General features: G+C 42.0%; 1 protein-coding gene across 25 annotated transcripts in view; it reads right to left on the bottom strand.

The window, feature by feature from the left end:
- The window catches only part of LOC114702135 (sarcolemma associated protein), a 128,245-nt gene extending 114,774 nt beyond the window's left edge, over positions 1-13,471 (bottom strand). For 16 of the 25 annotated variants that reach the window (XM_028882439.2, XM_028882432.2, XM_028882434.2 and 13 more), the window contains exon 1: positions 11,871-12,087. In XM_028882439.2, coding sequence (XP_028738272.1) covers positions 11,871-12,068 — 198 coding nt within the window. In that variant the 5' untranslated portion in view covers positions 12,069-12,087. Of the gene's footprint in view, positions 1-11,870; positions 13,138-13,363 lie in introns of those variants that run through there. The other 9 variants (XM_037208771.1, XM_028882435.2, XM_037208774.1 and 6 more) reach the window with 2 other exon arrangements.
- Between the last annotated feature and the right edge of the window lie 877 nt (positions 13,472-14,348).

Here is a 14,348-nt window from a genome sequence, read left to right as displayed (position 1 = left end):
GGTGCATGGGCAGGCTTTTGGGAGTCTGGTGCCTGCGGTGTGACGCCTTGATGCAGTGAGAAGGGGCTTGGACCTGCCTAGGCTCAGTGTGCCAGGCTCTGCTGACTCCCCATGGGAGACCTTGATTTGGGGGATGTGGGGATGTAGGGTGGCTTGGGAGGGAGGGCTCGGGGGTAGGAAGAGGGAGGAGATGGGATCTGTGGGTGGTATACAGAGTGAGTAAAAAAATTCTTAATAAAGAAAAATGAAAAAAAAAAGAAAGAACAAAATCTTTGGCTTTTACCAGATGGAGAGAGAAAGAAAGAAAGGAAGGAAGGAAGAAAAGAAAGAGAGAGAGAGAAAGAAAGAAAGAAAGAAAGAAAGAAAGAAAGAAAGAAAGAAAGAAAGAAAGAAAGAAAGAAAGAAAGAAAGAAGAAAGAAAGAAAGAAAGAAAGAAAGAAAGAAAGAAAGAAAGAAAGAAAGAAAGAAAGAAAGAAAGAAAGAAAGAAAGAAAGAAAGAAAGAAAGAAAGAAAGAAAGAAATTCAGAGCTTGCTTACCCAACATAGCTGCGTAAGGAGATGATCTGGCGTGCTTACCAGGTGTTCGGAAGAATCTGCTTACACGTGGCTGTATGGTGTGCTTTGATCTTGCAAGGGGAGGTCTTTTGCCTCTCCCCTTGGCATATTATAAAAAGTCCTTTTGAATAAAGCTAGGGGCTGTTGGGTATTGACCCAGGCCCTCCCAAAGCTATCCTGTGTCCCTGGTCTTTCTTCTCCTCTTCTAGGTCTCTCTGTCTGATATTTTCTTATCCCTCTCTCCTCCACATCAGAACCCTTCAAAAGCTGGACTCTCACACAAAAAAAGCACAAATGATCAATAATATTTTTCAGGATGTTCAACACCTCAGCCATGAGAAAAATGAGAATTGAAACTGCTTTTCTGATTGGCTGACTAGATTCTAATCTTTGAATTTTGCCTGCTTTTTTGAGGGAAATCATACATTAGATACTAATTTAAAAAGACTATTATTACTTTACCACATTCATAAGTTCACAAATTCAAGAGAATTTACTAAGTTTAGCAAACTCTACAACAGACAGATATTCAAGGGAGAAAAACTCTCAACAATGAAAATTCCTATTTATAAATTAAGTGTGGTAGAACATGCCCAGCACTTAGGAGGTGGAAGCCTGAGGACCAAGAATTCAAAACCATTCTTAGCTACCTACATGAGACTCTGCCTCAAAAAAAAAAAAAAAAGTACACTTATAGAAAATCAATATACAAGATATTACTGTGTAAGTACACCAAGCAAACCAAAGGGAAAAATGAATGGCCACAGTTGAGTACCTCCTAAGTGTTTTACATGAAGAATTCTCATTCAGTCTTTCTAACAGTCCTAGGAAGTGAACTCTACTATTAGCCTGCATTTAATTTTCTTGTTTGTTCATTTTATTTGGTTTAGCCGTCTGGGAATTGAATACTCTCAGCCCTGGACTCCTTTACAAGTGAAGAAAACTAAAGCACAGATACTTCCCAGGGTGGCACAACTGGAAAACCTTACAGACAGACACTGTCCCCAACAAGTGCACGCCTGGGCCAGGTGCTCAACAGCCTCAGAGATTGAACAGCAATTCTTTGCCCTTCCCAAGTCGGCTAGCTTCTGAGATGTATTCCCTCAATACATTATTCTCTTTCAGGCCTTTCCGTCCTCAATGTTTCCTGTTCCCTAAGGCTGGAATCCACTGCTCATTTCATCCAGCCTGCAAAACCTTACTCACTTTAAACAGTGACTTAAAAACAGCATTCTCTGTGAAGCTTTCTTCATTCCTCCCACATTTTCTGCCCCCATTCCTGAAGGAAGCAATACATGACTTTCTCGGCTCCCTGGAAACAATGATTCACAGATACTTCTACTGGTAATTGGTATTCTAATTCTTTTTTATAAAACTATGTACTGGGCTCTGCCCTGCACTTGCAAGCATTAGACAATGAGATACTACTAGCTGGCCTGAAATGCATAATGGTCCCAAACTAAGTTCAACAGTAATTTAAACTAATACTTTGTTCGTCTCAAAACAATAATGTTTTACCCCCTCCATGTTCCTGCAATCATCACAAAATCCCTGGGTTATCAGAATTTTTATACACTTCCCAGGTTCAGATTAAGGCTTCTCCCTCCCCACCCCCCTGGTTTTTTGAGACAGGGTTTCTCTGTATAGTTTTGGTGCCTGTCCTAGAACTCACTCTGTAGACCAGAGTTGGCCTTGAATTCAGAGATCTGCCAGCCTCTGCCTCCCAGTGCTGGGATTAAAGGTGTGCGCCACCACACCCAGCCCAGATTAGGCTTTTAAACTATATCTTTAACTGCCATTTCTCAATTCCCACATTAAAACTCTAGCATTGCAACTTCTCAATAGTATCAGAATTGGTCTCAGTAGCAAATATTTCAAAATCAGAAACAGCTTCTCCATCTACTAAACTTATTAAAACAAAAGTCCAATAGTGATTAGGACATTCACACTAAGGGAACAGAAAGAAAATTCAAACTATACCGCAATTCAACGCTGGGAATTGTGGCTCAAGTCTATAATCACATCACTTGAGAGGGAAACAAGACTGCAAGTTTGAGACCAGCCTGGACATTATGAGATATTGTAATCCACTACTGCGGAGGCAAGGACAGGAGGCTCCTTGGGGCTCACAGGCCACCCAGTCAAACCTAATTGGTGAGTTGCAGGCCAAAGAGAGACCCTGTCTCAAGGGAGGTGGATGGTATCCTGAGGATGACAACCAAGGTTCTCCAACCTACACACACACACACACACACACACACACACACACACACACACACACACACCACGTTTAAAAAAGAAAGCAATCAAGAAAGAAAAGATGTTTACTAATCTATACATCTAAGTGAACATATGCAATAAAAATTATACACTAAACTAATACCACTTCTAATTGTAGAAGATGACAGATATGAAGGATGAGTTTCTTTTAATCTGTATGCTTCCTATTGCTGAAACTTTTATGAGAGCATATTCCTATTATTTAAATAACTAAAAATACAGAAAGACTTGAACATCCACATTGAAAAGTCTGGTTCAACTGGATCAGGTAGAACAAGTAGTTAGTTACACATGCAAATAAAATGACAAGCATGAAAGTATTATGGAATCTAATGTACAAAGTTTCTTTGTGTTAAAATTAAAATCTACCACAAAGTATGTATTGGGACAAAGGATATAATCAATACTAATCACCAAAACCTGTTTGCAAGTGCCACTATAAAGCTTACTCTTATGTACTAAAGTGTGTGTGTGTCTCCAAGGGTGTGAATTCACTGGAGATTATACCAAGGCCCTATGCTCTTTCTCTGAACTAGATGCTTAACATTGTCCAACTCCATGTAGTCCAGGATTGCCTTAACTTGCACTCTTCTTGTCTCAAGCCTCTGGAGTGCTGGGATTACAGGCACACACCACACCCTCTCTCTAGAGTATAAAACTGTACTTGGTGAAAAATGGGAGAAGGGACCAGTGGGGATAGGGCACAAAGGAGGCAGATATGAGCAGAGTACAGTGATAGACATGTATGAAGAATGTCATTATGAAATCCATTATTTTGTATGCTAAAAAAATTCTATGTGAGAAATTAAAAATAATTTTTTTTTTTAATTTTTCCTAGGTGGGGTCAGTGGTACAGCACCTGCCTAGAATGGCCTTGGGGGAGCTAGGTTCCATCTCCACTATTGCATTAAAGTTTTTCCAAGACTGTTTCCTTCATGTGTACATATACCTAAACTCCAATCTAAGAGAAAAACATCAGGAGTAATAGAGATAAGTTTAGAAAAACATCAGCTGACTCAGAGAACGGTCACTGGAGCTGTTGAAAGTCTGTCAGGGACAGGTTTTTGGTTATGTGCCACAGAACCAAAGCTTCAACTGCCTTTTAAGATAGCAAACACATAGTCAGGAGTGGTGGCACATGCCTTTAATCCCAGCACTGGGGTGGCAGGGGCAGGCGGATCTCTGTGAGTTCAGACCAGCCTGGTCTACAGAGTGAGATCCAGGACAGCCAAGGTTACACAGAGAAACCCTGTTTCGAAAAAACAAAGCAAAACAAAACAGTCAAAGCTACATAGTGAGACCCTGTCTTGAAAAAAACAAAAACAAAATTAAATTTAAAAAAAAAAAAAAAGAGGAAGTAAAAGACAGACAATTTTATTACAACTGTTAACTGTTAAGTCCATAAGAAGACAGTTCAGAGTAAATGTTTAGTACTTTGGCTTTTACTCCATGGGTAGAAAAAAAATCTAGATTCTACTTCAAACTCCCTTAGTTACTACTACACGCACTAATAGTCTCTAAACATAAAAACTCTTTTGGGTTTAAAAAAAGTCAGACTACAGCAGTTCTCCTTGTTTCCTAAACATGTATACAGACAAAATGAATATTTAAAACACATACTCCCCCAAGAAAGTACTATGTTGTCTAAGGATGGACATAAATACACTAATTCAAAACTAATATCACCAAACACAAGTTTATATAAAAGCCCAAAATATTTAGCAAAATATTCTTGCATATCACAAGTTCTAATAAGTAATGATTTGTTCAGAATACATGTTGGTAATTAAGTGCATAACTTCAAACTGAAAACTAACTTGAATGATCTCCTGCCCTTCAACCCTCCAAGGGTGTATAGAAACAGACTGCTGCATTGTTCACATTTCACTCATTCAAACATTTATATAGTGCCTATTCTTTGTTCTCAAGAGCTCACATCTGGCAGGGCAATAGAGCATTTGCATTACACTTATTTTGTTGTCTATGTCCCATAATGAAGTTATAGTCAAAGTTCTATAGGAGTAGAGAGAAAGAAGCCATCCATTCTTCAGAGAGAGTCAGGGAAAGTTTCTCCCTGGAACTAAGCCTCAGGGATAAAAGGGAAAGGTCATTTTGGAAGACAAAAAAACAGAAAAGGCACTTGTTTTAAAAAGGAACAGTGAGCACTGTCATATTCACTGGTAAATCAAGTTTGAGATGAAGAAGAGAAATAAAAGATGGGGAGATAAAAGACAGATTTTAATACTGAAAATTAATAAGCAACAATCAAGATTTTTTTTAGCAGGAGTGTGGAGTATTTGCCTGCCCATAACACAAGAGAAAAGCATGAATCCCAGAAAGTTAAGTTTTTAAAATAAATGCCACCCTTTTCCTCCCCGTGTCCATACTTTTATCCCTTGGAAATGCTAGGAATGGAACCCAGGGCCTTATGCATGTTAGACATGCATTCTACTATGGAGCTATACACCAGCCAGCTGTATTTTTCTTGATTCCAATATAAAGTAATTGCCATTAAGAACCAATCTCAGGGGCTGGAGAGATGGCTCTGCGGTTAAGAGCACTGACTGCTCTTCCTGAGGTCCTGAGTTCAATTCCCAGCAACCACATGGTGGCTCACAACCATCTGTAATGAGATCTGGCGTCCTCTTCTGGCCTGCAGGCAAACATGCTGTATGCATAATAAATAAATAAATCTTAAAAAAAAAAAAAAAGAACCAATCTCATTGCCGGGTATTGGTGGCACACGCCTTTAGTCCCAGCACTCAGGAGGCAGAGGCAGGCGGAACTCTGTGAGTTCAAGGCCAGCCTAGTCTTCAGAGTGAGTTCCAGGACAGCCAGTGCTACACAGAGAAACCCCATTCAAAAACTCAAAATACAAAAACAAAATAGAACCAATCTCAAGTCAAATCAGGCAGTGCACACCAGTCTAAACACCAGAGAGATTGGGCTAGATAGCAAGTTCTGGATAGCCTGAGCTACATACAAGACCTTGTCTCAAAGTCTCCAATTTCCAAAAAAGAACCAATCTCACAATCTCTCTACTTAAAACCTTAAATGATGGACATTCTACTCCCTACTTGCTAGAGAACAGGTTTTCAGCTAACATAAATACCATTTAAGAAAATGGAATAGGAGCCTAAGAAGGTAAAGAATAGATTTAAAGCCAGGCGTGGTAGGGCACACCTTTATTCCCAGCACTCACTAGGCAGAGGTAGGTGGTTCTCTATGAGTTCAAGACAGCCTGGTTTCAAGATAGCCAGAGCTATCTTGTTACTATGTTTAGAGAAACCCTGTCTCAAAAGAAGAAGAGGATAAATTTAAGGAGTATAGTCAAATAACTAGATGGAAGGGGATGATTAAGTATATAAACTATTCTTTTTTATGTATTACTGTGTATCATGTGTGTGCAGTGACTACGGAAACCAGAAAAGAGTGTTAGATCCCCTGGGTCTGTAGTTAAAGATAGTTGTGTGAGCCACCATGTGGATGCTGGAAATCAAACCTGGATCCTCTGAAAGAGAAACCAGTGTTCTTAATCACTGAGCCATCATCTCTCCTGGCCCTAAGCTGTATTTTTTAAAACTCAATATATCAGATTAAATACTTTATCGATTTTTTTACTGTTGTAAAATGCATCATGAAAGGAAATACACATGTGATTTGTAAATACAATCTAGCTTCCTATACATGTTTAGTGTACCTTAAATATAACTTATCAGATAAACAACTTCCTCGTATAAACTAGCATTTCTCAAAAAAAACCAAACTTTTTACTTCTATTAACAAAAAAAATCTTAGAAATTGCTAAAACAAACATACAAACAAAATAAAAAGCAATGACTATATAATCTGCCATTCTCTCCAAGACTGAGTGCAGGATCTTAGCAGTCATGTTTGGACACATCAAGGAAAGAAGCAACCTGGCTTTCTTCCATTGCAATGTGTGGTGATATATTGTGTACCCTAATAAAATTTGTCTGAAGATCAGAGGACAGAACAAGCCACTAGATTAAACATGCAGGCCAGGCAGTGGTGGCACATACCTTTAACCTTAGCACTCCTTAGACAGATCTCTGAGTTCAAAGCCACCCTGGACTATATGAGATTGACTCAGTCTAGGGGAGAACCAGAGCCAGGCAGTGCTGGCACACACCTTTAATCCCAATACTTGGGAATCACACATCTTTAATCCCAGCACTTGAGATCTCATGCCTTTGCTTGAGAAGCACATGCCTTTAATCCCAGGAAGTGACTGCTAGGCAGAGAAAGGTATATAAGGCGTGAGGAGACAGAAAACAAAGGGGTTTTCAAGCTGAAGAGTCCTAGAGGTAAGGGGTGGCTTGTTCCTTTGTCTCTCTTCAGGCAAAGTTTTTTAAGGTACACAATATATCACCACAGCAATGACTTCTTGCAATGTCACTGGAACACATAATCTCATTCCTGCTTCTATTCCTTTTCTTAAGCAATTCCTCCTAATCCAAACCCCTTTCCTTGATTCACTCTTATCTACAATGTCCTTTTTTTTCTAAGCCCTTCAGTCTAGCTGAATTTGCATTTCATCCATGAACTGTTATCCATGAAACTTTCCCTAAAATCTTCAGTTGTTACAGAAATCCTTCTAGACAAGTTAATCTAATACACCAGTCTGTTTGTTTTGCTTATGGCCATTTAATCATTTTCATTTATACTGTCAACCTGGTGCTTGTACTTAATAAAATCACATCCTGTTTAAAATGTCATGGTCTTGGGATGGCAGTGTTTATGAGGTTGGCCCTATAGGTATCAAATCAAGAATAAAAATACCTGTGCTCAAATCATGGCTCTACCATTTACTAGCAATATGAACTCAGGCATGTTAACCTAACCTCTTCTCCCTATGCCTCAATTTCCTCATATGCATGAGAAAAAAAATAAACACCTACCAAAGTTGAGGATGAAATAAGTTAATTTAACATGTAAAGCAGTGGTTGGTTCTCAACCTTCCTAACACTGTGACCCTTTAATACAGTTCCTCATGCTATGGTGACCCCCCCCCACAATAAAATTATTTCATTGATATTTCATGACTGTAATTTTGCTACTATTATTAATTGTAAATATCTGATATATAGAATATCTGATGTGCAATCCCCAAAAGGATCATGACCCATAGGTTGAGAATCACTGATATAAAACATTTACAAGAAAGAATGAGATATAATGTACAAGTTAAGCTGTAATTTCTTTGCTCTGGGCCCTTAACTGTACACAACATTCTATCACTTTTATTAAATAGTGATTTTGACTGTTATGTGATCTCTATCCAAAATTCTCTTTGGCTTTATTTTTTTTTTAATATACATGTCTTGTATATAACCCTGGCAAACCTGGAACTCATTAACAAATAAGGCCACCCAAATATGTTCACTCATAATGCCTTCTGTATAACTACCATATGGATACATTTACTTGCTCAGTGGCATTTCAGTCAAGTGAAAAACTATCTATTATCTGCTATAAAATCTGAAGAGTTTATAGAGTCCACAAAGGAGTAAAAGATGATACATAAAAGGCAGGCAAGACAGCGCTTAACATCCCTAAGATGAATTGTTAAGACTAGCAAACACCACACTTTGGCAAAACCATAGCTCACTCTTCATGAATTTAACATTAAAACTATGTATCCCTGGTAACACCCACACTCAAGCCCATCCACGACTATATCTTTCTTTTGCTTGACAAACTCCATTTACTTCAAAAGCAAACTCCCAAATTTCCATTTGCCTACATTTTGCCAGTTTTCTAAAATGTGCATCTATGAGCTGAATAATCAAGTTTCAAATAACCCAGAATGGTGGCTCACACTTGTAATCCTAACACGGAGGAGGCTGAAGGAAGAGCATTGCCTCGAGTAGTCTGGATACAGAGTGAGAAAAAACCAGGTCTCAAAATTTCAAAACACATGCTTCAAGTGTTTACTACTTCCCCCAGCTTTTACTAGGCCTCCCATAATGGCAAATGCAGAACAGGTCACCAACAAAGTCAACCAAAGGGCATATTACTCCAGTTTCCTACCTCTAAGGCAAAATGCCTACTGGGACAGAGTTACCAACTTCACTACCTTCTACTTTTAAAATTATTTCTATATATTGAACAATTTCTGGACTTGGGATGTAGCTCAATTGGTAGAGCACTTTCTTAGCTTGTACAAAGTCCTGGGTTCAATCTTCAATACTCATAAACTGGATGTAGTGGCAAAAGCCTGAATTCCCAGCACTTTGGGTATGTGTTGAGTTTGGCATGAGCTCGGCATACAAGAGATCCTGTCTAAAAATGAAAAGAAATTTCTTATTACCTTCCTAAGACTCCACAGCACAGCAGTGATTCACAAAGCACTGTTTTGGGGGTCACTCTTCCCCCTCAAACACTCTCACTACTAAATCTTGAGGCTTTAATAAAAGCAAAGCAGAGGGTACTAAGTGATTTGCACAATGATCTCAATCCCTAAATCAGTAAGGGAGCAGTGGACGTGGTCCAGTGATACAACAGGTGTTTATTGCACACAAGGTCCAACATTTCTTTCCCATTACCAAAATAAAAACTAAGCAGGCGATATCATCCACAGATAAGAAAACTAAGGCTTAGAGGTACTTAAAAATAAACTTTCCTGAAATGATATCCGTAAGAATGAATTCTTGCATTTTTACGTATCAGAATTTTCAAGAATATATATTGGGGGGGGTGTCAAGAATTCTCCTGCTATATTTACAGGAGAGCTCTTGAAACTACAAATTTCATACACAAAGCATTAATAAATAGTACTTGGCCAAACTGGTTTGATTTTCTTTCTCTCTCCCAGGGTCTGGCAAAGAATACATGCTCAATATAAACCTGTCTGTCTAAGCCAATACTTTAAAATTAATTCCTAAAATAATTTGATCACAAGGGAAGACCTAACAGCTTGTTTAAACTAAATTAGGTGGTATAAAGATGAATAATTACACAAAGCCCTAGGTGCTATTTTAGCCAATAGCACAAAAAGGAAAAAAAAAGTGAAAATGGGAGAAATAAACCAAGTCTACCCTTCAAAGAATTCTCTCTACCCCTCTCTCCATCTTGATTTTCTGAGACAGGGTGTCACTATAGACCCCAGCTAGTGATCTTAAACTCATTAAGTAGCCACCTGGCCAGGCACTGTTTTTCAAACAAGAACTGCAGTTGCAAAGCAAGTACTATAAGCAAATCTGTTGTGTGATTATGCTAGACTTATTTCCCAATAACATAAAAAGGTAACAATATAGCCAGGCAGCAGTGGCTATAACCCCAGCACTCTGGAGGCAGAGGCAGGCGGATCTCTGTGAGGTCGAGGCCAGCCTGGTCTACAGAGTTCCAGGACAGGCACCAAAACCACACAGAGAAACCCTGTCTTGGAAAACCAAAAAAAAAAAAAGGTAAAAATATAAAAGTTGGCTGTATGAACACTAGTAGTCAACTGTTGGAATCCAATAAAGAACTCTACACTCATTTGCAAAGAATTACAGATCATCCATCAACGCACCCAAATGTTAGCTTCCAGGGGGTTAAAAAGTCAGTTTTATGGGTTAAAGAACATCTCGTGTGACTCAGAAAAAGTTAACACACTTTTCATTTCTCATCCTACACACAGAACAGGTTATAGGCATTATTATGCAAGCATGCAGCACTTGCGGAATCTTTTCTTTCTTTAAAAAAAAAAAAAAAACAAGTTTATTTTGTAATTCCTTAATTCAGTAGTTCACAAGTTTTACTTTCTTCCTCTAGAGGCTCAAGTTTCTTTCATTTCAAAACACCACTCTTGAAGATAAATTCTCCTCTAAAAAAAAAAAAAAAAGACTTCATCATGTCACTCAGAAAGAGGGGGCAAAAAGTCAGGAGACAAAACTGGAGACAGCCTTATTAGTCTTATGTAACTTACTTTAAGTCAGAATTAATTCAGTAGCTCAACCAAAACCTTGGGTTTAGGCCCAAAGATGAGCTCTTTAAAATATTCTTCATACAATTTTTTTAAAAACTTGAAAGACCTTATTTTTTTTTCAATAGAAGCAACTATGGAGGTACAGTGCCAAGATAAGTTAAACTGGATTAAAAATTAAAAGCAAGGCTAGGCTAGTGACCTTTAATCCCAGCACTTGGAGGCAGAGGCAGGCAAATCTCTAAGTTTGACGCCAGCCTGGTCTATAGAATGAGTTCCAGGCCAGCTGGTCCCTGACTTTAAAAAAAGTAATAATAATGAAAGAACCAAAGGCCCAGGAATTCTTATTATAAGTAATATTATAATTGATAATATTGGATATAACTTAAGAAAAGCGAATTTATTAATACTAATTTTTGCATATCATCGTGTAACTACACATTATCTACCAAAGAAATTAAAACGTAAACCAATAAATTTCTGTTCATACAATTTGTAAACAACTCTGAATATGTAATTATGCCAACCTAATTAAATTGCCTTTAATTTTTACAAATTATTTCAATCATGTGCAAATAAATATCAAACCTTACAAAAACATTAAGTTTGCACAGCATTTATCCTACCAGGCAGGCCCGGAATTGAATTCAACTACAAGCTGTGTGTTAACTACGTTTCACCAGACACTGGAACCTCGACGTAACCGTGGCCACAGATTCCGGCATTGCTTTGGGAACTGCTGTTTGCTTAATCAAGCAAGCAATGAACTGCAGATTCACCTTTCTAAGAGGACCAAAAGCAAGAGGTCAAGTTTCACTATCTACTTTTCCTAAACGAATTAGGGTTTGGGATTTCACTGGGAATGACCAAGTTATCAAGAAGTCATCGCCCTACCGAGACATTTAATAACAATACCCTCTCTGTTTTTCATTCAACCACTTCGATTCAATTTCCACTAGAATTCAGACGCGCAAAAAGCTGATTCCATGGCCTCGAAGAAAAGCGTCCTGTGGGAACAACCCCTGAGATGCTGCACACCTTATACCTCTCAGAGAGGGCAAGGGGAAAGAGAAGTAAAGATTGGAAAACACTGTAGGGACATTACCTTGCTCGTCTTGTGGTCAAACCAGACGAGGGCATGGTTCCTTGACAGCACTTTGCAATCAAAGGTGGCATTATTCTGCGCTGGTCGACAGCGTGCCACCGAGCGGCCAATCTTGATGGGCTCGTCCAGGTAGACATGGCGCTCCTGAAAGGGGTGCGAGTTCGGGCGGCAAGTGAAGATGGCCAAGGCTGACGGCATCGAGGACAGGCTGGGGAGGGGCTGTCTCTACCAGGGACAATGAGGAGCTCCTCCAGCTTCGGGATGCTCTTCACAAGCCTATACCCCTATCCCCCCAAAATGTTTACATTAAAACAAACTGCGCATTGTCTAAGCATAACCAGTGAACATCAGCAACTCTTCAACTGGGCAGGAAGACAAGCCAGCGCAAGCCCCATCACCTCCTTTAAAACGCAGAGGCTCCTTGACCAAAAAAAGTCCCCAACCAGCAGCTTTCAGTCCATCTTCCCTAGGAAGAAAAGGCTCAAACATTGGGCAGCTTCGGCCAAGTAAACTCCTGGAAGACAGTTTGGGGACGGGAGGTATCCAGGCTGATGAGTCACACACCGATTCTTGTGTTTTGTTTGAGATCCCGGCCGCTTCTCCCCGTCGGTAGCGGAAACGTTGCGGCACTGCAGCATGAAGAGGGTTGGCTGGGTGCAGCCAGGAAGGTCCTCCGGGGCCCAAGGAAGAGGAGCCGAGGACCTCCGGGCAGCCACCGCGGGTCCTCGGGGGCCTCGGGGAAGAGAAGAGGCGCGGGGGGTCGACGAGGAGGGCTAGAGGGCCAGCGGGCCGGGGTGCATGGCCCCTGCTGCGCCGAGGCCGCCCGGGAGTGGCAGGGGTCCCCGGGCCAGCGTGAGCCGAGGCTGCGATCCCAGGCTGGAGGCGTGGGAGGGCTGCCGGGGCGCGGGCGGCTGCCGAGTCGCGAGTCCCGGGCACCTGGCGGGTGTCCCCGCGACCAGGGCGGGGACCCCGGCTCTGCGGGCCGGTGCGGACAGGCTTTGAGCGCCCGGGCCGGCGGGAAGTTGGTTCCGGAGCCCTGGGGGCTGGACGGCTCAGCACATGGGCCACCTCCCGTCAGGGTCGTCCTCGCGAGGGTCGCATCGCAGGGACTGGCAGCTCCCGGGGGACGACGGGGTGGGGGAGGGAGGCCGGCCCGGAGGTGGCGGGAGAGGCCTGGAGGCCGGGGCTGGGTCCGCCGCAGCCTCCTCCACTCGCGGCCAGTGCGGCAAGCTCAGGCGGTGGCGGACGAGGCAGGAAACTTTCCGACCTGATGGGGGAGACAGCAAAACAAACGGCAGTCAGGAGCCGGTGCCCGCTCGCCTCAGCCCTCAACCCCTTCTGCCAGCCCCTGCCAGCCCCGGCCGCTGGCTACGACCTCGGGCGACCTCCTCTCCGGCAGGCTCCAGGGATCGGGAGCCCGGGGCGGCACGCCGGCCCTGCCGCCCTTGCCCACACCGCCACCTCCACCTCCGCCGCCCGCCGCCTCAGCTTACCTTGCCAGCGCCGGCCGCCATAGTGACTCTGACTGAAACCTACCCGGTGCACCGCCACGGGAACGCGCACCCTTTTCTAGGGCCCTCCTCCGCCGTCTCCCGTGCCGTAGTCCGGGGGGGGTCACGTGAGCGACGCCGCGGGAGCCATGCGTGTCACTGGCAGGGGAGAGGGCAAACGTTCTTAACAGGCCTCCGGCGCCATCTTTGTTAAGGGCCAGGAGCTTCAACCCTCTGGACAACCTTAACGACCATTTTGGTAAAGGGCAAGAGAAACTTTAGCGGGGTTGAATGTTCCAAGAACACACAGCGGCAGCTTCCTGATTCAACTTATGAATAAGACAGTACCAACTTTTATCTAAATTTATTCAGTGTAGTTCTCACTGGAAATACGCCTAAGGATGATAGATCCAGGCAAAGTAAAGACACATTAGCAGCCGTTGTAGCTATGGGCAACTGAGTCACTCACTATTGCCCTACTGGTGACCAAACAAATTCCACAAGTCCCTAGATTTCATAACATCAGAAGGACTTTGCTCGCTGTGCCAAATTCCCCATGCTTTCCATTTCAAATTTGTGTCCTTTTCACTGATGCGACAGTTTCTCAGGACTCCTACGTGGATTTTCTAACCTGGAAGTAGTGAAACCAGAAAGTTTTAGGGGTTTTGTTTTGTTTTGTTGGGGAGAGTGGAGGTTGTGAGTTAGAGACAGGATTTCTCAGTGTAGCTCTGGCTGTCCTGGAATTCTCTATGTAGAACAAGCTGGCCTCGAACTCAGAGATCCACCTGCCTCTGCCTCCTAAATGCTGGGAGTAAAAGCGTGTGCCTTGAGACCCGAAAGTTTTAAAACATTTCCAAAGAGGGATCGAAAGTTTCTAATAGGAAAATATGGAGCGTTGCCCAGCTAACAATCCTGAAGTATGTGTTAAACCTGAGAATCACAAGGAGAAAGACCAGTATGTAAGGAGTCATTGTTCTAAAAAAGAAAA

Source organism: Peromyscus leucopus, chromosome 9 (assembly GCF_004664715.2).
Source record: "Peromyscus leucopus breed LL Stock chromosome 9, UCI_PerLeu_2.1, whole genome shotgun sequence".
Classification (NCBI taxonomy): Eukaryota; Metazoa; Chordata; class Mammalia; order Rodentia; family Cricetidae; genus Peromyscus; species Peromyscus leucopus.
The sequence above is the reverse complement of the archived record's forward strand: the minus strand, read 5'-3'. Positions and strand labels throughout refer to the sequence as shown.